Source organism: Eubalaena glacialis, chromosome 2 (genome assembly GCF_028564815.1).
Source record: "Eubalaena glacialis isolate mEubGla1 chromosome 2, mEubGla1.1.hap2.+ XY, whole genome shotgun sequence".
Lineage (NCBI taxonomy): Eukaryota > Metazoa > Chordata > Mammalia > Artiodactyla > Balaenidae > Eubalaena > Eubalaena glacialis.
Genome location: NC_083717.1, coordinates 54,701,815 through 54,723,780, shown reverse-complemented (window position 1 = coordinate 54,723,780; position 21,966 = coordinate 54,701,815). Strand labels below are relative to the sequence as shown.

The window sequence follows — 21,966 nt, the reverse complement described above, 5'->3', positions numbered from 1 at the left end:
GCGGAGCTCATTCATCGAAGCGTCTCAACGTGGCCTAGCCAATGCAAACATCCCCTGAGTCCAAGCCAGTGACAAATGTGTGTTAATTAGAGCACTGGGTCAGAAGGAGACAGAGATAGCACAGCAGGGGCCCCCGGCAGCCGTCCAGCAGTGCCCACTCATCGTGACCTCCGAGGAGACTTACCGACGGCTGAAAACAGAGACATACAAACGAGGAGGAGGACACACCAGAGCACGTCGCAGTTCATCTGCCTCTCCAGCCGGCTGCGCTTGTAGCGGGGCCCGCTGTTGTTGAGCAGAGCCTTGGTCTCGTGTCCTGCGGGGGAGGCGGTGAGTCAGTGCCCGGCAGGGAAGGGACGGGCTACGCTGACTCCATGGATTGGAAAAGGGTGCTGCCATCCAATGATCCATATGGGATAAGTTCAGTCAGAAAAGTAGGCTCTACAATTAATCTCAACTATGTAACCACCACGGGGAAATGCACAGAAAGAAATAGGCTAACATGTTAAGAACACTTCTGGTCCAGATATTATTAGACATTTTGCATCTTTCTGTTTTCCTGGTTTTCTACAATGGGTTTATGCTACTTTGATAATCGGGAAAAAACCAAAACAACCAGGAGCAATGTCCAGGAATAGCCAGCCCACCATGCCAAGCCAGTGCCATCACAGACTGCAGGTGACATGCAGCACCTACCTGCGTAGATGACGATGCCCACGACGGCTTCTGTGTTTCGGATGGTGCAGCCTCGAAGCAGCAGGTTTTCTTTGTAGAGCCCAGCCTTTTTCCCGTTGTCGTGTATGCTGTCATGGAACAGTTGGCATGTGTCACGTGGGTGCTTACATGGCCTCACAGCTCAAGCAGCACCGCTCTGGGAAGGAAGGCCTAGACCCGGGACTGGGGAGGGGAAGGGTGGAGGGTCTCAGCGGACCTTTGCAAGAGCTGAGATGGCGCTGGCTCTCACCAGTAACTGGGCTTCTAGAAGCCCCTCCAGAGCCTGATGTTTGTTCATTTACTTTGCCCACGGGCTTTGTGAAATAATAAGAAATATATGATTTTGCCTCTGCCCCTGGTTCCTGACAGAGGGCTCCTGACACCTTTGTAAATAGAAGTCCTAGGATAATCTTTTGTTCTAATATTTAGTCTTTGACTCCAGTTCCTGGCACAGAGCTCCTAAAATTCTTGTAATTTCCTAACTGATCAGAGCACTAGGAACATCTTTTGTTCTAACATTTGGTCATCGAGCCCGGCTGTTCCTGACACACAGGACTGAGCCTGTCACCTGTGGGATCTGATGCTCTCCCCAGATAGATAGTATCAGAATTGAGTTAGACTGTGGGACACCCAGCTTGGTGTGGGAAAAACCCACACGTCAGAATTGGTACCAGGACCATTGTAGGCTTTATGCCACAGGGTCTGGCCACAGCTAGAGAGGGCAGAGCCGAGAACTGGGGGACCGAGTTGGGAAGCTGGCCCAGGAAGGCCCTGCCAGGTGGTCTCTGCCCATGTCCTGATCATCACAGAGAACTCTGCTCCTCACCAGCACCTCATGTTGTCACAAGGGTACAAATATTTCTCTAGAAAAGGGGATCATATTGGTTTCAGCAACATTTCCTACATTCTGTTTTTCTTATTAAAAGTCATACAATTATTAGAAATATTAACATGTTAAACTTGACATGTGGTAAACTCCATGATACAATTTTATACATTCAGTTTCACTGCTATTTAGATTCAGAGAATATCCCACGTTTAAGCAACTGCTTTTCAAACTCATCCTCTTGACCTACTAATGGCAGCCGCACCCCCACCCCTGTTGGTCAGGAGTGTGCTAGGGCCATACTGGGGTAGACGAGGTCCCGGGAGCCTGATGAATGGGTCACAAGGGGAGGCCCTGGAGGCTTTCAGAACTAGAGCAGGGGCCCAGCCTAACCTACATCAATCAGGCAGTGCCACCTGCCTTCCAAGAGGAGGGCCTTCCAAGAAGCCACCTTCTCACACCCTAGGTGGACAGCCCTCCCACACACACCCGCAGCCCAAACTCCTTCTCTGAAGTCACCAAGGATCCCTGTGGGTGTCACCCCTCCCACCAGCTCCTAGCAGTGCCCACTGACCAGGGAGCAGAGCTAGTTTGGAGAGGTACAAGGTCAGAAGAAGCCATTAAGGTTTCCAGGAAAACAGCACTTCCTGCCACTTCCGGACCCTGGTCACCGCATGAGGGATGGGGCTGCCTCTCAACGTAAGACACAACCTGTATTCTTCACAACCAGGGAAATCAATATATTTTACGGTGAAGAAAAGAAGCTAAACAATAAAGAAAAGGCCAAAACACCATGCTGGGGGGACACATTTCCTGCAAGCCTGTTATTTACCAACATGGCACCAGTTCTTCTGCAGAACTCATGCAAAGGAACGTGCAGGAGGAGGGCCAATCAACACTGTGTGATGCCCTCCCCCCCCACACCTTGTGGCAATTCCAGAATAAAGTTTTGCTTTAAAAAGAGATTCAAGACTGGAAACCTCAGTGCCAGCTAAAGCGTCAAGAGGCCTGCGTGTGTGAGACGTTACACACAAAACCCAGCTCCCGAGTCAGGAGTGAGAGAATGCCCACCACCACGGTTCTCTCCGCAACAGTCGCACATGGAAACCATTTCTCAGGACAGCAGTCAAGGATGAATCATCTAAATCAAACCAGTCATGCTTATTCAGAACAAGAGATGAACTCAACAGAAACAAGAAAAGGTATTACATTAAGCTTCCTTTGATGTGACCTACACCTTTCAGTAACTACTGTGCTTTCTAATCAGACCAAGCCAGACCAGAACTGATCACAGCAGGTGTATCGGCCTGTTTAAGGCCTCCGGCGGCATACAAATGGCAATGGGGGCTGTGCTCTGAGTGAATCTCCCTGCATCAGAAGGGGAGGAAGGCTGGAGAACGGCGTCACCCTAAAGGTGCTTGGCAGTGCAAGTGCTGCCTTGGTCTCCTAAGGGGGAAAGTCCCTGCCAAGGGCAAATAGGGCCAGGGCCCAGCAGGCATGAGGCTCAACTCCAGGAAGACGTGCATGAGAATGTGAGCCCATCACACTGCCCTCAGCACCTACCTCTGCCTTATGGCTTGACATGTGTCACCCCCAGAATTCATATGTTGAGGTCCTAACCCCAGTATCTCAGAATGTGACTGCATTTGGAGTTAAGTCTTTAAAGAGGTAATTAAGTTAAAATAAGGTCGTATGGATGGGCCCTAACCCCATATGACTGCTGTTTCTGTAAGAAAAGATTTGGACACAGAGACGGACAAGCACAGAGGTTAAGATGATGTGAGGGCACAGGGAGAAGGTGGCTGTCTGCAAGCTAAGGAGAGGGGCCTCAGGAGACACCAGTCCTGCTGACACCTGGATCTTGCTTCCACCCTCCAGAACTGTGAGACAATGCATTTCTGTTGTTTAAGCTGCCGGGTCTGTGTCAGCCCGAGCAAACGGATACATCCCTTAAAATTTAATCTGAGGCACTAGAAGAGCTCCTTTAGTTCCAGTCCACAGGCCTCTTGACTCATCCAAACAATCTCTTCTAAATCGAAACTGTCCAAAAGTGCCCTGGGAAATACCACATGCAGGACGTGGCAGGGCTCAGCTAATAAACTCCTGCCTGGCTGCTCTTTCTCAAGAGAGGCTGTGTCTCCTGATGGGCTTGCATGTCAGCTCTGTCCTTCTAAGTCCCAGCACTCGGAGGTGCTGGGGGGAACCAACCATCTGTCCAGACACAGGTGCAAGGTGCCATGGTTGTGACGTAAGAGAAGGGGGACCTTGAACAGCAGCCTGCAGCCAGCCCCTCCCTAGGTCACATCACCTTCAGCACCCAGACTTGGGTCTCTTCTCTGCTCCGTTGCTGGCCGAAGCTCCACCACTGACTGGTCACACCTGGACCAGCACCCTTGCTGCCATTGTTCACTCCTCTCCTTATTTTTATATCCACACAGACATCAGTTTTCGATTTTGCCCCCTTCACTAGCTACTCCTTTTTTTTTTTTTAAATATCTTTATTGGAGTATATTTGCTTTACAATGTTGTGTTAGTTTCTACTGTACAACAAACAAAGTGAATAAGCTATGTGGATACATATATCCCCATATCCCCTCCCTGTTGAGCCTCCTTCCCACCCTCCCTATCCAACCCCTCTAGCTCGTCACAAAGCATCGAGCTTATCTCCCTGTGCTATGCAGCAGCTTCCCACTAGCCATCCATTTTATATTTGGTAGTGTATATATGTCAATGCTACTCTCTCACTTCGTCTCAGCTTCCCCTTCCGCCCCATGCCCTCAAGTCCATTCTCCACATCTGCGTCTTTATTCCTGCCCTGGCACTAGGCTCATCAATACCGTTTTTTATATTCCATATTTGTGCGTTAGCATCCGGTATTTCTTTTTCACTTTCTGACTTACTTCTCTCTGTATGACACTCTAGGTCCATCCATGTCATTACAAATAACTCAATTCCACTCCTTTTTAGGGCTGAGTAATATTCCATTGTATATATGTGCCACATCTTCTTTATCCATTCATCTGTCGATGGACACTTAGGTTGCTTCCATGTCCTAACTATTGTAAATACAGCTGCAATGAATATTGTGGTACATGACTCTTTTTGAATTATGGTTTTCTCAGGGAATACACCGAGTAGTGGGATCGCTGGGTCATATGGTAGTTCTATTTTCAGTTTAAGGAACCGCCATATTGTTCTCCATAGTGGCTGTATCAATTCGCATTCCCACCAGCAGTGCAGAAGGGTTCCCTTTCCTCCACACCCTCTCCAGCACTTCTTGTTTGTAGATTTTTTGATGATGGCCATTCTGACTGGTGATACCTCTTTGTAGTTTTGATTTGCATTTCTCTAATTAGTAATGTTGAGCATCTTTTCATGTATTTGTTGGCAATTTGTATGTCTTCTTTGGAGAAATGTCTGTTTAGGTCTGCCACCCATTTTTGCATTGGGATGTTTGTTATTTTGATATTGACCTGCATGAGGTGCTTTTATATTTTGGAGATTAATCCTTTGTCAGTTGCTTCATTTGCAAATATTGTCTCCCATTCTAAGGGTTGTCTTTATATCTTGTTTATGGTTTCCTTTGCTGTGCAAAAGCTTTTAAGTTTCATTAGGTCCCATTTGCTTATTTTTTATTTTATTTCCATTACTCTAGGAGGTGGGTCAAAAAAGGTCTTGCTGTGATTTATGTCATAGAGTGTTGTGCCTATGTTTTCTTCTAAGAGTTTTATAGTGTCTGGCCTTACACTTAGGTCTTTAATCCATTTTGAGTTTATTTTTGTGTATGGTGTTAGGAAGTGTTCTAATTTCACTCTTTTACATGTAGCTGTCCAGTTTTCCAGGCATCACTTATTGAAGAGGCTGTCTTTTCTCCATTGTATGTATATTCTTGCCTCTTTTGTCAAAGATAAGGTGACCATATGTGTATGGGTTTATCGATGGGCTTTCTATCCTGTTCCATTGATCTATATTTCTGTTTTTGTGCCAGTACCATACTGTCTTGACTACTGTAGCTTTGTAATATAGTCTGAAGTCGGGGAGCCTGATTCCTCCAGCTCAGTTTTTCTTTCTCAAGATTGCTTTGGCTATTTGGGGTCTTTTGTGTTTCCATACAAATTGTAAAATTGTTTGTTCTAGTTCTGTGAAAAATGCCAGTGGTAGTTTGATAGGGATTGCATTGAATCTGTAGATTGCTTTGGGTAGTAGAGTCATTTTCACAATGTTGATTCTTCCAATCCAAGAACATGGTATATCTCTCCATCTATTTGTATCATCTTTAATTTCTTTCATCAGTGTCTTATAATTTTCTGCATACAGGTCTTTTGTCTCCTTAGGTAGGTTTATTCCTAGATATTTTATTCTTTTTGTTGCAATGGTAAACGGGAGTGTTTTCTTAATTTCACTTTCAGATTTTTCATCATTAGTGTATAGGAATGCAAGAGATTTCTGTGCATTAATTTTGTATCCTGCTACTTTACCAAATTCATTGATTAGTTCTAGTAGTTTTCTGGTAGCATCTTTAGGATTCTCTATGTATAGTATCATGTCATCTGCAAACAGTGACAGCTTTACTTCTTTTCCGATTTGGATTCCTTTAATTTCTTTCTCTTCTCTGATTGCTGTGGCTAAAACTTCCAAAACTATGTTGAATAATAGTGGTGAGAGTGGGCAACCTTGTCTTGTTCCTGATCTTAGTGGAAATGGTTTCACTTTTTCACCATTGAGGACAATGTTGGCTGTGGGTTTGTCATATATGGCCTTTATTATGTTGAGGAAAGTTCCCTCTATGCCTACTTTCTGCAGGGCTTTTATCATAAATGGGTGTTGAATTTTGTTGAAAGCTTTCTCTGCATCTACTGAGATGATCATATGGTTTTTCTCCTTCAATTTAATATGATGTATCACGTTGATTGATTTGCGTATATTGAAGAATCCTTGCATTCCTGAGATAAACACCACTTGATCATGGTGTATGATACTTTTAATGTGTTGTTGGATTCTGTTTGCTAGTATTTTGTTGAGGATGTTCATCAGTGATATTGGCCTGTAATTTTCTTTTTTTTGACATGTTTGTCTAGTGTTGGTATCAGGGTGATGGTGGTCTCATAGAATGAGTTTGGGAGTGTCCCTCCTTCTGCTATATTGGAAGAGTTCGAGAAGGATAGGTGTTAGCTCTTCTCTAAATGTTTGATAGAATTCTCCTGTGAAGCCATCAGGCCCTGGGCTTTTGTTTGTTGGAAGAGTTTTAATCACAGTTTCAATTACAGTGCTTGTGAGTGGTCTGTTCATGTTTTCTATTTCTTCCTGGTTCAGTCTTGGGAGGTTGTACTTTTCTAAGAATTTATCCATTTCTTCCAGGTTGTCCATTTCATTGGCATATAGTTGCTTGTAGTAGTCTCTCATGATCCTTTGTATTTCTGCGTTGTCAGTTGTAACTTCTCCTTTTTCATTTCTAATTCTGTTGATTTGACTCTTCTCCCTTTTTTTCCTGATGAGTCTGGCTAATGGTTTATCGATTTTCTTTACCTTCTCAAAGAACCAGCTTTTAGTTTTATTGATCTTTGCTATTGTTTCCCTCATTTCTTTTTCATTTATTTCTGATCTGATCTTTATGATTTCTTTCCTTGTGCTAACTTTGGGGTTTTTTTGTTCTTTTTCTAATTGCTTTAGGTGTAAGGTTAGGTTGTTTATTTGAGATGTTTCTTGTTTCTTGAGGTAGGATTGTATTGCTATAAACTTCCCTCTTAGAACTGCTTTTGCTACATCCCATAGGTTTTGGGTCGTTGTGTTTTCATTGTCATTTGTTTCTAGGTATTTTTGATTTCCTCTTTGATTTCTTCAGTGATCTCTTGATTATTTAGTAGCATATTGTTTAGCCTCCATGTGTTTGTATTTTTACAGTTTTTTTCTTGTAACTGATATCTAGTCTCATAGCGTTGTGGTTGGAAAAGATACTTGAAATGATTTCAATTTTCTTAAGTTTACTGAGGCTTGATTTGTGACCCAAGATGTGATCTATCCTGGAGAATGTTCCGTGTGCACTTGAGAAGAAAGCGTATTCTGTTGTTTCTGGATGCAATGTCCCATAAATATCAATTCAGTCCATCTGGTCTAATGTGTCATTTAAAGCTTGTGTTTCCTTATTTATTTTCTGCTTGGATGATCTGCCCATTGGTGTAAGTGGGGTGTTAAAGTCGCCTACTATTATTGTGTTACTGTTAATTTCCCCTTTTATGGCTGTTAGCATTTGCCTTATGTTGAGGTGCTCTATGTTCAGTGCATAGATATTTACAAATGTTATATCTTCTGGATTGATCCCTTGATCATTATATAGTGCCCTTCCTTGTGTCTTGTAATAGTCTTTATTTTAAAGCCTATTTTTTCTTATATGAGTATTGCTACTCCAGCTTTCTTTTGATTTCCATTTTCATGGAGTATCTTTTTCCGTCTCTTCACTTTCAGTCTGTATGTGTTCCTAGGTCTGAAGTGGGTCTCTTGTAGATAGCATATACACAGGTCTTGTTTTTGTATACATTCAGCCAGTCTGTGTCTTTTGGTTGGGGCATTTAATCCATTTACATTTAAGGTAATTATTGATATGTATGTTCCTATTACCATTTTCTTAATTGTTTGGGGTTGGTTTTTGTAAGTCTTTTCCTTCTCTTGTGTTTCCTGCCTAGAGAAGTTCCTTTACCATTCACTGTAAAGCTGGTTTGGTGGTGCTGAATTCTCTTAACTTTTGCTTGTCTGTAAAGCTTTGATTTCTCCATCGAATCTGAATGAGATCCTTGCTGGGTAGAGTAATCTTGGTTGTAGGTTTTTCCCTTTCATCCATTTAAATGTATTGTGCCACTCTCTTCTGGCCTGTAGAGTTTCTGCTGAAAGATCAGCTGTTAACCTTATGCAGATTCCCTTGTATGTTATTTTTGCTTTTCCCTTGCTGCTTTTAATAATTTTTTTCGTGTTTAATTTTTGTTAGTTTGATTAATATGTGTCTTGGCATGTTTCTCCTTGGATTTATCCTGTATGGGACTCTCTGCGCTTCCTGGACTTGATTGACTATTTCCTTTCACATTTTGGGGACGTTTTCAACTATATCGCTTCAAATATTTTCTCAGACCGTTTCTTTGTTTCTTCTTCTTCCAGGATGCCTATAATTCAAATGTTGGTGCACTTAATGTTGTCCCAGAGGTCTCTGAGACTGTCCTCCATTCTTTTCATTCTTTTTTTTTATTTGGCTCTGCGACAGTTATTTCCACCCTCTATCTTCCAGCTCACTTATCCGTTCTTCTGTCTCAATTATTCTGCTATAGATTCCTTCTACTGTATTTTAAATTTCAGTTATTGTGTTGTTCATTACTGTTTGTTTGATCTTTAGTTCTTCTAGGTCCTTGTTAAACGTTTCTTGTATTTTCTCTATTTCCAAGATTTTGGATCATCTTTAGTATCATTACTCTGAATTCTTTTTCAGGTAGTTTGCCTATTTCCTCTTCATTTATTTGGTGTTGTGGGTTTTTATCTTCTCCTTTGCCTGTAAGATATTTCTCTGTCTTCTCATTTTGTCTAATTTACAGTATTTGAGGTCTCCTTTCCCTAGGCTGCAGGGTCATAGTTCCTCTTGCTTCTGTTCTCTGCCCCCAGTGGTGGCATTGGTCCAGTGTCTTGTGTAGGCTTCCTGATGGGAGGGACTGGTGCCTACATTCTGGTGGGTGGAGCCGAGTCTTTTCCCTCTGATGAGCAGGGCCGTGTCAGGTGGTGTGTTTCGGGGTGTCTGTGACTTTAGCATGACTTTAGGTAGTCTGTGTGCTAATGGGTGGGCTTGTGTTCCTGTCTTGTTTGGTGTGAGGCACCCAGCACTGGGATCTGCTGGCTGTTGGGTGGAGCCGGGTCTTGGATTCAGATAGAGGCCTCCAGGAGAGCTCTCGGCAATTAGTATTCCCTGGGGATGGGAATTTTTTAGTGGTCCAGCATCCTGGACTCGGTGCTCCCCCCACCAGAGCCTCAGGCCTGATTTCCAGTCAAGGGACCAAGACCCCACAAGTTGCTCATCCCAGCAATAAAGGTGATCAAAAAAAAAAAAAGACTAACAAAACCCCAGACAAATGGTAAAAAGTAAAATCAAAAAAACAGAAACAAGGAAACACACACACACCAAAGAAGCAAAAACAGAACCATATAAATCAAAAAGCAAGAGAACAACCAGACAAACAAAAGAACCCAAGAACGAAATCCACCAATTAGGAAGAAAGCCGACAAAAACACAAAACCAAAAAACAAAATCAAAGCAGAGTGCTAACAGAAGAATGAAGCAAAGAAACAAAACAAACCAACAAAAATGATTAAAAAGAAAAGAAAGAGAAAAAGAGAAAGGAGAAAGAAGACAGAACAAAAGGAAAGCAACATAGAAACAGAAATTTTAAAAAAAGAAAATAGAATATATATTAAAAAAAAAAGACAAACAAAACCCCAGAGAAATGGTAAAAACAAAATCAATCAAACAAAAACAGAGACAAGGAAACACACACATGTAAAAAAAACAAAAACAGAGCCAAATAAAACAAAAAGCAAGAGAATAACCAGACAAATAGACGAACTCAAAAATGAAATCAAACAATTAGGATTAGAACCAACAGAAACACATAACCTAAAAACAAAACCAAAGCAATGTGCCAACTGAAGAATAAAGCAAGGAAACAGAACAAACTAATAAAAATGATTTTTAAAAATAGGATAAAATAAAATAAAAAAGGAAAAAACACAGGACAACAGAAAAGCAAAGTAGAAATGGAAATATATTTTTAAAAAAGAAAGAAAAAATATATTAAAGAAAAAGAAGAAGAAAAAATACGGGGAAAGAACACAGAACCAAAGAAAAGCAAAGTAAAAATAGAAATATAAAAAAAAATAAAAATAAACGTTATAAAACATGGAGATCCCAAGAAACCAAAAAAAAAAAAAAAAAACTAAAACACCACCACCAAACAAAAAAAGAAAGAAAAAGAAACCAAAAAAAAGCGACAAACAACAACAGCAAAAGCTAGAACCAATGACAGAATGAATCAGAACAAATAGAATTAATAGTAATAATTATGTTTCCCTGGGGTCTCCACTGTAAGTGTCCTTGTGCACACCATGAGCCACAGCCCACCTCCGCCTCCCCAAGAGGTCCTCTGTCTCTGGGCTGGTCTCTGGACCTGCTGTGGGCCCTGTGGGGACCACTCAGACTCTGATCTGGCCTGATTCCTGCGTGTGCTGCCCCCAAAGTCCACAGCTGCCAGAGCTAGACCGTTTTCATTTGTGGGAACACTCATTGTCTACTCAGGTATTCCACAGATGCAGGGACTACCTAGCTGATCGTGGGGATTTAATCTTCAGCTTGTACAGCTGATGGAAAGATTTTTGATCTTCTTCCTTAGCCACCCTGTCCCTGGGGTTCAGCTTTGGTTTTATCCCCACCTCTGTGTGTGGTCCACCCACAGGAGTCCAGTCCTGAGGCTGCCTTCGAGCTCTTGGGTCAGTCCCTGTGAGGGCCGGGCGCAGAGGTGGTATGACTACTTGGATCGCAGAGCCCTGGCAGCGCCAAATGCACAAAGAAGCCAGCAGCCATGGGTGCAAGAGATATGGCCGTAGTGAGGGCCTTTTCTGGTGCCCGGCGTAAGGCACGTGAAGGTCAGCCCTGGCCCGGCTTTTTCTGGTGCCCAGCTGCAGGCGCGCGAGGGCCAGCTCTGAGTGTGCTTCTTTTATTGTCGTCGGCAGGCTCTGGCGTGTGGGGAGAGAGAAGTTACAATAGTGGCTCCTGCCCCTGCATGTGACTCAGCAGAAGCGCCCTGTTTCCATGGCAGTCTGGTCTTCCTCCGTAGGCATTTCCTGCTGTGGATTTCCTCCCTTCCATCCCTTCAGTCCATCTCCCCACAGCCAACATCAGTTCTCATTCTGGGCCTGTTCTCCAATCCCCACACACCAGCCCCCAGCCCCCTTGCACACCTGTGAACAGATGTACAGACCGTCTGTGTATTTCTCACTCTGTCCCATCTGCCACAGATTGGCCGCTTCACCCTCTTCCGACAGCCTCAAATGCGTCCCTTCTGTCCCAATCAACTTCCCCATCAGAGAGGGGGTTTCCCCGTTGGAGAGGGCGTTTCCTCGAATTCGGGAATATCTCCTCTGCTTCAGCTCCCCCACCCCGGGATGCAGGTCCCATCCAGCTTCCTCTCCTCCTCCTTCTCCCTTCTTTTTTTCTGTCCTACCCAGTTATGCAGGGATCTTTATAGTCCTTTCTGGTGTCCAAGGTCTTCTGCTAGTTCTCCACAGGTGTTCTGTGAAAACTGTTGCATCTATAGGTGTATTCCTGATGCATCTGTGGAGAGAGATGAACTCCACGTCCTCCTACTCCTCCACCATCTTGAATCCGCTACTCACTGGCTATTTCTTTAATCCACCTTCTTCTCATACTCTCTGTGCATCACTGCCTTAATTCAGGCTTCCAAATTTCCCTACTGCAGCCTTTGATGCACCCCTTGTGGCTTGGATGCCACCAGCCTTGGTCCTTCCTGTCCATTTCTCACCCAGGCACCGATTGATGTTTCAGGGTGCAGGTTTGAGCTCTGCGTTCTCCTGGGAGCATCCTGCGGGATCTCTGACTTCCTCTGGCACACACGGCCACTCTGCGCCCTGGGCAGGCCCGTCCTGTGCAGGCTCTCGGCCCCAGCCACCCATGCTGCACGTCCTGCTACCCACGCTGCCTGTTGGCCCAGCGCGTCCTGCCTTGGGGAGCTTGGCCTGCTACCCTGGGCTCACATTTTACAGCCCTCGGGAAGGTGCTTTGCTAACACTAAGCTCTCCAGACCCCACAGCCAGGAGACTCTGCGGTATTTTGTGCTTCCCTGTCTCTGCTTGTAAAGACGGGCTCCTCACATGTTCTTCCATCCTGCACCCCATGCCCACCCCAGTCCCTGGCAAATGCTGAGGCTGCCTGGCCCTCAGCTTTGGGGTGGTCCAGCCCACGGGGATGTCAGAAGGAAACCAGAGGAGTGGACAGAGGCGAGGGAGGATGGGAGCGTGTCTCGGCTCCTCCTAGGAGAGAGTGCTGGGCTGGTTGTGTCCCTCAACCAGGGCGGTGAGCCCCCCAGGTGCCCCCTGGACATGAGTCCCCAGGGGCCACTTCCCTCACCCCTCCCTGCCTCGGGGCAGGATGGCTTGTTGGGAAAAGTAAGAGAAAGCATGACAAGGCTGGACCACAGCGGGAAGAGGTTTCACCTGGGGAGAGTTACCCTTCTTGCCTTTCTTGGGCAACGTGCCAGCGAGAAGGACGCATGCTGGGAACACTTGCTGGCGGCATCTGTCTGAGCAGCCAAGTCAGCCTAGCTGGCCATAGGCACAATGCCATCCACTTGAGGCCGTCTTCCCAAGAAAGAGGCAGCTGGGGCGCCAAGTCAGCTGAGGGCCGGCTTGGAGGCAATGTAGGGGCTGCAGGTGGTCGAGGGGCCATGGGACACCCCTTTCCCGGATCACTGAATCCCTTCGCATGGAGGTCCCCACGGAGATCTCCAGCCTGGCCTTTTGTCATCTTCTCTCTTCCTAACAAGTGTCCCTCTTCTTTTTTTGAGGCTTTCATCTCTGGCCCTGTCCCTCCTTTTCAAGCCACATTTCTAGAAAGAGTGGTTGAAAATATAATTCCTCTTCCATCTCCTATAATCTGGGCTCTACTCCGACAGTGCGGCCCTCCCCTTTCCCAGGGTCCTGTGGAGTCCAGCATCTGGCAGACCTCCTTCCTAAATGTCCCTCTGGGCCTCCTCCACTGGGTGTTGCCCTTGGAACCACATCCCCAAGGGATCCTGCTCCTGGCTGTTGGGATTGCTTTGTCTTCATTCCTTTCCTCTCTTGCCTTCTGTCCCATGTTGGTCTGGTGTCTCCCCATCCTCAAACACAACCTCTAGACAGAGGCTCCCCAAACCTGTCTTTAGCGCCTACTCCCCTGAATTCCTAGCACACAGATTTTTTCTGTCAGCTGGGTCACTCCACCGAATGCACTCGCCAGCTCCTCAAATGCAGGGAATCCCAAACCCCATCTCTCCTCCACCTATAGCTCCCCATGATCCATATATAGTAGACAAACCATCCTCCCAGCCTCCTCTTCCACTGTGTCTCCCTCCCCAGGGAACATGTGAGTTCTAGCCTTTCCCTCCCTCCTGACCTGTCTCTCTCCCTGCTCTATAGTATGATAGTAATAATATATTACTATATAGTAATATAGTCATAGAAATGTTAACAACAGCAGCAATGACCATAATAGTGGCCAATGTTTATTAAGCACCCACCCTGCTGAAAGCTTTCCATGTATTAAATTGACAAAGCTTTGCACCCATGACACGAGGGGGCTCCTGGATTCTCCCCATTATACACTTGAGTAACGTTCAGTAGTTCGCCAGAACTATCTTGCTGGAAAGCATGGGCTCCAGAGTCTGCCAGCCTCAGCACTAAGCCAGACTTGGTGAATACCCTTGTTTAACACAGAGGTAGCTCCCAAGGGCAGGACCAAGAGCTGCTGACTTGGGGCTAAATCCCCTCCAGCGCTAATCCAAATCTGGGGCAGGCAACAAGAGTGTGAGGAGAGGTCTGAGAACAGGGCTCCAGAGGCCCCACAGAGCAGGAGAGCACAGGCCAGGGTACAGTCAGGAGAAGGAGGTCTAGCTTGTTCCTTTGGGAGAGTTAGCACCAAAAAATTACCCCATCAGCAAGAATGTCCACAGAACATTCTCCCTAGAGGCTGCCCCCACCTCCTTCACAGTAGTCATTTCAGGGTCTGTGGATCCAGCATCTGCTCTGTTCTGCCCGCCTGACCCGGGAGATTTGGGGTGGTGCAGAGGATGGTGCCATGTGTGTGAAGCCCAGGGGGGCCACAGGGGCTGAGAAACCCACAGCAGACCAGTTTCGGATGGACGGCTGAGTATCTTCCCCCAAATTTTACAGATGACATTTTAGCATTTTTCTAATGAGTTTTTACTCTCCTTTAACTGGTTCCTTTAAGAGGTGATCTAACATTTTCAAGTTCTAGTCGATCCTCAGGCAAGTATCCGCAATTTCAGCAGGTGACGGGCAGTATCTGGTCCTTCACTGTTCACACTTTTCATTTACTGACTCTCCCCCTGCCCCCCAACATGATGGGAAGCCTGCTGCATGCTGGGAAAAGGCAACATTGCTGGACATGTCAGCAAAGCAGAAGACTTGACCTCATGCCGAAAGCTCTCAGCAGTGGAGCCCCTCCAGGAGCAGAGTGCCTGTTACCTGTGTGTCCTCAGCACCCACGCTGCACCTGGACTGCTAAGCAGCATCCTGGTCAGCTGGCCCCTCAGAGCCGGACAGCCGTGGGAGACCCCAATTCTCCAGGTCACATCTGTGGTCCCCAGGCTCATGCCCACACAGCTGGCTCCCTCTGCCGGGGGTGCGCCCACCGCCCCCAGCAGGCAGCTCCACAACTCCATGCTACACCCTGTTCTCTCCCTCCTCCCTTTTCCCCACACTGCCCAGACAAGTCGTGCACAACTATTAACACGATTACGGTAATTTCCAACCATTCACAGAAGCAGAGATACCAGTCCATACTTCCCATGTACCCCCAGCCCACCTTCAACAAGGACCAACAGATGGCCAGTCCCATGTCATTCATCTACCTTTCTTGTCTCTCTGTTTTGGAGCAAGGAGCTGGACAATTTAATATGTTCTAGGTCTTCTTATTTTGTTTACTGTCTCTCTAACTAGAGTGAAATAAACATGAAGGCAGGCATTTCTTTTCTAATCAGTTCACTGTGTTATCCCCAGAGCCTTGAAAAGAGCCTAGCACACAGTAGGTGCTCAGCAAATACTTGTTCAATGGCTGAGTGCATGAATGAAGGAATGAACTTCCAGGCAGGCTCCTCCGGCCTGGGGCCTGTGCTTACATTTATGGGGCCACATGTAGTCAACCTTGTTTCCCACGTCCCCACCTTCTCTGGCTGCTAGAGGGAGGGGATCTGACAAACTTCTACTGCTGACATGCTCTTACCAAGCAGCCCCACGAGCTCAGGTGCAGGGCAACATTCCTCAAAGGCTGCACCAAGTGGCAAAGAATATATATATATATATATATAGTACTGTACTATACTATACAAAGTGGACCATTGAACAACACGGGTTTGAGCTGTGCAGTTCCACTTATTCACAGGTTTTTTTCAATAAACACAGTATTACACCATCCGAGATTGGCTGAATCCATGGATGCAGAATCGCACATCCAGAGGGCAGACTATGGGACTTGAGCATCCATGGATTCTGGTATCCCCGGCAGGTCCTGGAATCAATCCCCCATCGACACTGACCATGTGAATTTTCAACTGGGCGGGGGTCGGCATCCCTCAACCCGTGTTGCTCAAGGGTTGACCGCATATGTACATATAGTTTGTCAAACAGAAGGGGAAGCCCAGGCAGAGGTCTGATACTCACATGCACCCACGAAACCTAGTCAGGTCGTTGTTGGGCTTCTCACACTCTATTACGCTGGTGAACGTCAAAGGATTGAATTCGGAGACCTAAAATAATAGCACATACACATTAGAGAGATCTGGGCTCAGCCTGTCCATCTAAAAGGCACTTGCTTCTCTGTCTCCTACCCACAGCAGGAACATTTCATGAAGGACTCTGCCTTGTAACCTGTGCAGAGTCTCTCTCTCACACACACACACACCACACACAGAGCGCTTGGCCTGTGCATCTTTGTTTTTACAGTGAATGACAGTGAGCCCATAGAACTGTAGCTCTAATGCAAATTAAGCACATATGGTATAAGAGGGAAGCCACTAGTGACGGGAAGGAATGAGTGAGTTTCTTGAGACAGACCAGCACCTTCCAACTTTCTATATAGATTTAGAGAAGCAGATTCCATCTGGAAAATAGGAACTTAGAATAAAAATATCACTTCCTCAATGTGCGCTAAAAATTCTTCACAGATATTTGGGGAAAAACAGTTAAATAATCAATGTGTAAGCCAACAATTTCTTTATTATTCTGCTTGATGAAAAAATGACAGCTCACCACAAAGAAAGCCCTTCACTTAGAATTTGGCATTGATAGATGAAGCAAGGCCTGGCTCGCGTGGAGATGAGGAGTGGGGAGAGGGAAGGGGCAAGAGGAGGGGGGTGGTAGGGAGGGAGGAGAGAAATACCGGGAATAGTGTAAATAACTGAGTACATTTATGGGTTTTTAAAAATCAGCTTGCTTTGATCAGGCTGGTCACTCTCTTTTCTCCATAAGAATCACACATGGTAAAAAAAAAAAAAAAAAAAAAAAAAAGGGACCTGTCTTTGCTCACGCAAGCATAGTGTCACAAAAAAAGTGCAACTGGTTAAAAATCAGAGGAATGCCATAAACATTGTTGACGCCCACCCAGATAACTATTACTCCAGCACAATCCTCCCTGGGACAGGATACGGCTGTAAAGGCAATGACTCAAAAGTCCGTCCTGACTGTTTTCCCGTATAACATGTACATTAAAAGAACTCACTACATAGTAGTAGCTCAATTCAATAGCTGAAAGGAAAGTGCCATTTTAAAAGGCTCTTCCTGAAGTTTCATTAGCCATCAGCCCCTCTCTCTGTGGACTGAAATGGCCTCTGGCTCTGTTCCAGAGTAAGGCTATGCTTGGAGAAGCGGTGTTTATTTCAAGCCTTGTGCTTCTCTTGAAGCCAGTTGGCTGACTTTTCCAGAGCAGACATCTGCAGATACAGTGCCCAGGACGGCCATGAAGGGAGGGAGTTCTGCAGCACACCAGGGTTATTCTTGGCAGACAGGGAGGATAGACTTAAAATACTCTGTCTCTGTTTATGATTCTTTCTCTCTAAGAAAAATGTAATGTGCATGGCTCAGAAATGGTAGAACATTCTGTCTCTGGGGCTTCAGAGCTGCATTTGTAACGTTCTACTAATAACCATGTGCCTTGGGGAATGTGCATGCCCAGGGCATGGGATGCCTGGCCTCGTCTGCTTTGTCTGGAACTGGGGAGGATTTTTAGAGCTGGAGGGATTTTTAGAGACTGTTATGGATTAAACTGTGTCTCCTTACCCCACCCCCAGAATCCATACGTTGAAGTCTTAACCCCCAGTACCTCAGAATGTGACTGTATTTGGACATAGGGTCTTTACAAACATAATTAAGGTAAAATGTGATCATCAAGGTTAGCCCTCATACAATCTGCTTGGTGTACTTGTAAGAAGAGGGAATTTGGACACAGACACAAACTGAGGGAAGATTGTGAAAAGAAAAAGGGAAGAGACACCCATCTACAAGCCAAGCAAGGAGAGGGGCTTCAAAGAGAGCAACACTGAGGACACCCTGATCTTGGACTCTGCGGCCTCCAGCACTGTGAGAAAATAAATTTGTTGTTTGGGCCACTCCTAGCCCTAACAAACTAATACAGAGACCATCTCCGAGTTTCCCATTTAAAAAGGGTTTCATGTCCAGAGCACACCTTTTGGATGAGAAAATTCTACTTACCTTGATTGTTTCCAACTTAATTGGCAATCTCTTAATAACCCCATTTAAGAAATATATTTATTCATCACTCCATCCAATCATCTACCCGTCTCCTTCATGACAAACTGGCCTCAAGGTAGTGCCCAAGTCATCCAACAGCCAACCTCCTGTTGACCTGGCACCAGAGCATGGACAGAAGGTCCAGTCTACCCTTCCATCCCAAGCATGCTAACTCCATTTTTTAAAAAAGCAGACACAAAGTTGGGGAAGATGAAAAAGTTCTGGAGATGGATGGTGGTGACTGTTGCACAAGAATGTGAATGTACTTAATGTCACAGAACTGTACATTTAAAAAAGGTTAAAATGGGGAATTCCCTGGTGGTCCAGTGGTTAGGACTCCACACTTTCTCTCTGCGCTTTCACTAGCGAGGGCCCAGGTTCAATCCCTGGTCAGGGAACTAAGATCCTGCAAGCCGCACAGCGTGCCAAAAAAAAAAAAAAAGAAAAAAAAAGAAAAGTTCAAAGCAATAAAGAGACTCTATCTAAAAAAAAAACAACAACAAAAACGGGTTAAAATGGTAAATTTTGTTGTTATGTGTATTTTACCACAAAAAATAGTTTAAAGAAAGCAAATATAAACATGCATTGAGAATTGACTGTGAAGAAACAGATGAATCATCAAGTAGCACCTAGCTCAGAGATCCAGGAATTTCAGCACAAATACAGAGAGCCTCATGCTTAACTCACCCGAGGGCACCTCTGTACCGATATCTATATCATAATCATCAACTACAGCTGCAATGTTTTATAGGTCACCTAATGCCAGGCATTGTGCTAAGTGCTGTTCACCACCGCTCACAGCACCACAATGAGGTTGGTTTTCAAACTACCTTTAATGTGGGGTAATTAAGGACCATGCCCAAGGTCAAGAGGCCTTGGAGCAAGTGAGGGAAGCTCCTTGGCCTCTCAGACATCCAGCTCAGCCGCCGACCTCACCAAGACCATCTTGCATTAACAAGAAAAGATGACGTATGTATAAGCCAGAAAGTGTACAATTGATTCCACAGAAATTACAAAAGAAACAAACATGTCAAAGTTTGAATGCTTTCAAAAACATGCGTCAATTAAATGTACCCCTTTCCCATCTTCAGCAATGCCCCTGGATGTAGTTAGCACGGTTCACCCAAAACCGGAGTAAAAAAATCAGGAGCCCTGGGATTTACTCCTAGTTCTTCTGATTAAGAAATGCAGGCCTCTTGGCATTCAGACTTGGCTCTCCAAGGTCTCCAGAGCCCTGTGAATTCACAGTTCCATGAATGCAGAGGTGATTCTAACCCCCGGCCCCGCCTGCGCCCCGCCTGCAATGGCCTTGGTACTGGAAGGCGCTGCAGAAGCAGCATGATCCACGAGGATACCGTCACACCAGCAGGCCTTCAGCCGTGCCGCCCACTCTCTGCAGCTTGGCCACAGCACACCCGGCATCTTGGGCCAAGTGCAGCTGACATCATTCACTGCAGAGCCTGCGTGTCCAAACAAGCACCTTACTGGCAATAAAATGCACATGGTTTCTGCTGCAAACATTTCTCAAGCTTCTTTGGATGAAGTGATTTGACCTCATTAGGTAGATGGAAAAGAAGAGGCAGGGTGGTGACACAGGGGAGAGCCCTGGGCCCTGCCTTTGAACTTGTATTTCTCTAGAAACTGTGGCAGCTGAGAACCTTGTGAGCCAAGTCACCCCAGATTGTGGTCCCTCCTTCTTCCCTCCGCAGATGCCCAACTCCCACATCCTCCTGGCACTTGGCACCCTCTCAGGTAGAACAGCTACCTGCACAGGTGCCATGTCCCTGGTTCAACCACACAGGGGAGCCTGGTTTCTAATGCAGTGCCCAGACCAGTCGCTGAATGAATGTTTGATTCACCAGGAAGATTCTTTTTTTTTTTATTGGAGTATAATTGCTTTACAATGTTGTGTTAGTTTCTGCTGTACAATGAAGTGAATCAGTTATATGTATACCTATATCCCCTTCCTCATGGACGTCCCTCCCACCCACCCCCATCCCACCCCCTTAGGTCGTCACAAAGCACCAAGCTGAGCTTCCTGTGCTTTATAGCATGTTCCCACTAGCTATCTATTTTACACATGGTAGTGTATGTATGTCAATCCTGATCTCCCAATTCATCCCACCCTCTCCTTCCCCTCCTGTGTCCACATGTCCGTGCTCTACATCTACGTCTCTATTCCTGCCCTAAAAATAGGTTCATCTGTACCATTTTTCTAGATTCCACATATATGCGTTAATATACGATATTTGTTTTTCTTTTTCTGACTTACTTCACTCTGTATGACAGTCTCTAGGTCCATCCACATCTCTACAAATGACCCAGTTTCGTTCCTTTTCGTGGTTGAGTAATATTCCATTGTAGGTATGTACCACAACTTCTTTATCCATTCACCTGTCAATGGACATTTAGGTTGTTTCCATGTCCTGGCTATTGTAAATAGTGCTGCAATGAACACTGGGGTACATGTGTCCTTTTGAATTATGGTTTTCTCGGGTTTATGCCCAGTAGTGGGATTGCTGCGTCCTATGGTAGTTCTATTTTTAGTTTTTTAAGGAACCTCCAGACTGTTTTCCACAGTGGTTGTATCAATTTACATTCCCACCAACAGTGTATGAGGGTTCCCTTTTCTCCACACCCTGTCCAGCATTTATTGTTTGTAGATTTTTTGATGATGGCCATTCTGACCGGTGTGAGGTGATACCTCATTGCAGTTTTGATTTGCATCTCTCTAATAATTAGTGATGTTGAGCATCTTTTCATGTGCCTCTTGACCATCTGTATGTCTTCTTTGGTGAAATGTCTATTTAGGTCTTCCACCCATGTTTTAATTGGGTTGTTTGTTTTTTTGACATTGAGTTCCACGAGCTGTTTGTATATTTTGGAGATTAATCTTTTGTCTGTTGCTTCGTTTGCAAATATTTTCTCCCATTCTGAGGGTTGTCTTTTCATCTTGTTTATGGTTTCCTTTGCTGTGCAAAATTCTGTTATCAATCTTGTGTTTCACATTTGCATTAAATTAGTGGTCCCCAACCCTTTTGGCACCAGGGACTGGTTTCGTGGAAGATAATTTTTCCACGGATGGGGGTAGGGTGGGGTTGGGTGGGGGATGGTTCAGGCTTTGGACCATTACCGGTCCACGGCCTGGGGGTTGGGGATCACTGCATTAAATGAATGACTAATAAATACTCTGTAAAAGCAAAAGTGGACTTCCTCCATCCTAAAACAGAAGCAGTGATGTCTGAAAAAGGCCATTTATAGTCCATTAAAGCAGACACATTATTTTTTACCGTAAAAAAGTTACGTAGGAATTCCCTGGTGGTGCAGTGGTTAAGAATCAGCCTACCAATACAGGGGACAAGGGTTCAAGCCCTGGTCCAGGAAGATCCCACATGCTGCGGAGCAACTAAGCCTGTGTGCCACAACTACTGAGCCTGCGCTCTAGAGCCCGCAAGCCACAACTACTGAGCCCGTGAGCCACAACTACTGAGCCCATGTGCCACAACTACTGAAGCCTGCGCACCTAGAGCCCGTGCTCCGCAAGAAAAGAAGCCACCGCAATGAGAAGCCCCCGCACCGCAACAAAGAGTAGGCCCCGCTCGCTGCAACTAGAGAAAGCCCGCACAGCAACAAAGACCCAATGCAACCAAAAATCAATAAATAAATCTTAAAAATTAAAAAATAATTTAAAAAAATTAAAATGTTACATAAACCAGTTTACATTGCTTTGCCGATGGGACAAGCAGGTGCTGCCAGCAGGAACCCCACCTGGATCTCCCCGTGGAGACTTCAGAGTGAGGCTGTGTTGTCTTGGTCTCTGGGTCCCAGAGGAGGCTGGTGAGAGGACCCACGGAGCCTGGCAA

General features: G+C 45.4%; 1 protein-coding gene across 1 annotated transcript in view; it reads right to left on the bottom strand.

The window, feature by feature from the left end:
- Positions 1 to 21,966, bottom strand: part of ATP10A (ATPase phospholipid transporting 10A (putative)) — a 178,716-nt gene that overhangs the window by 43,300 nt on the left and 113,450 nt on the right. Inside the window, exons 3-5 of the mRNA XM_061180005.1 lie at positions 16,019 to 16,104; positions 697 to 803; positions 185 to 316 (exon numbers count right to left, since the gene is read on the bottom strand). Coding sequence (XP_061035988.1) covers positions 185 to 316; positions 697 to 803; positions 16,019 to 16,104 — 325 coding nt within the window. The remainder of the gene's footprint in view (positions 1 to 184; positions 317 to 696; positions 804 to 16,018; positions 16,105 to 21,966) is intronic.